This window comes from Beauveria bassiana (assembly GCF_000280675.1).
Source record: "Beauveria bassiana ARSEF 2860 unplaced genomic scaffold BBA_S00137, whole genome shotgun sequence".
Lineage (NCBI taxonomy): Eukaryota > Fungi > Ascomycota > Sordariomycetes > Hypocreales > Cordycipitaceae > Beauveria > Beauveria bassiana.
The window spans coordinates 1,474-2,513 of record NW_007930972.1 but is presented as its reverse complement, the minus strand read 5'-3'; the positions used below and the strand labels follow the sequence as shown (position 1 = coordinate 2,513).

Genomic DNA, 1,040 nt, shown 5'->3' with positions numbered 1-1,040 from the left:
GTATGGTCCACTCTGGCAAGGTTTTGTTGTAGAAAAAGTATGATAAAATATACGTGAGGGCTGTGATATCATGTTTCAAGTTTGGATGCCTCGCTGCGATTCTCGCGAACAGTGCATCCCTATCCTTGATTTTAAGTCGTCGTGCGCTGTACAAGTTAGCTTATGTGGTCGTTGTTGGTGACGGGCAAACCCACTGCTCGTTCTGAAATTCTGCGGGCAGCAGCAGCAACACGCCGGCCCCCCCACAAGAGGTCGCCAGCTGTTCCCAGAAATTGTGTTGGTGCATGATGGCTTTCCATCTGTCCTGCAATTTCTTTTTGGGCAGACCCTTCTTGTCCTTGTCCGGTAAATACTTTTTAGCAAAAATTTCGGCGACTGAACATGTGTGCTTTTCTTTGTTGCGCTTGGCAGCATGGTAGCGTTGTGCGATTATTATACACGAGTACCTTTCAGCGGCCGTCTTGAAACGTGGACTGGGCTGTAGGCTGTGGCAATCGTCTTCCAAATTATCGGGATGATTGCCAGCCCCCTGTTCGCTCTGCGACCTCAGTTCTGGCTTTGCACGCTGTGCATTATGATCGGCTCGGGCCCTCTCACGCTGTAAATCGTGCTGTAATTCGGTCAAGATATTCACGGAGCCTAACTCCCGGGTAAGGTGATTAGCCATGGCTACAGCGCGTTTATAGGCGTTGTCAGGCTTTTTGCTTGTCGCGTGCGAATTTTCGGAACTAGGGGGGTCGTCGCTGCTGCTGGACTCATCAGCAGCACCTACCGCCTCGAGGCCTAAGGGTTGTGCTGGTGGTGTGGGGAGGTTGCTAGGTTCTGCAGTGGCAAGAACACTGTAGATCAGTGGCACAGAGTCAGGGTGCGCGGCAACACACGCCGCCACCTCTGCTTGGTTATGGCTTATACCATACACGAGAGCCTGGACAGCCTGCAAAGGTGAACAAAGGTGCAGTGCATACGGCGGGAGTGAATGACAGACCTCTTTGATACTACAGCGATGAATGGGGCTGTCTTCAGCAATGTTGGACAGAGAA

At 51.6% G+C, this 1,040-nt stretch overlaps 1 protein-coding gene across 1 annotated transcript in view; it reads right to left on the bottom strand.

The window, feature by feature from the left end:
• Positions 1–160: 160 nt before the first annotated feature.
• BBA_10334 (uncharacterized protein) overlaps positions 161–1,040 on the bottom strand; it is a gene marked incomplete at both ends in the record, with an annotated part of 1,143 nt that continues 263 nt past the window's right edge. Inside the window, one exon of the mRNA XM_008605431.1 lies at positions 161–934. Within this exon, the coding sequence (XP_008603653.1) occupies positions 161–934 (774 nt within the window). The remainder of the gene's footprint in view (positions 935–1,040) is intronic.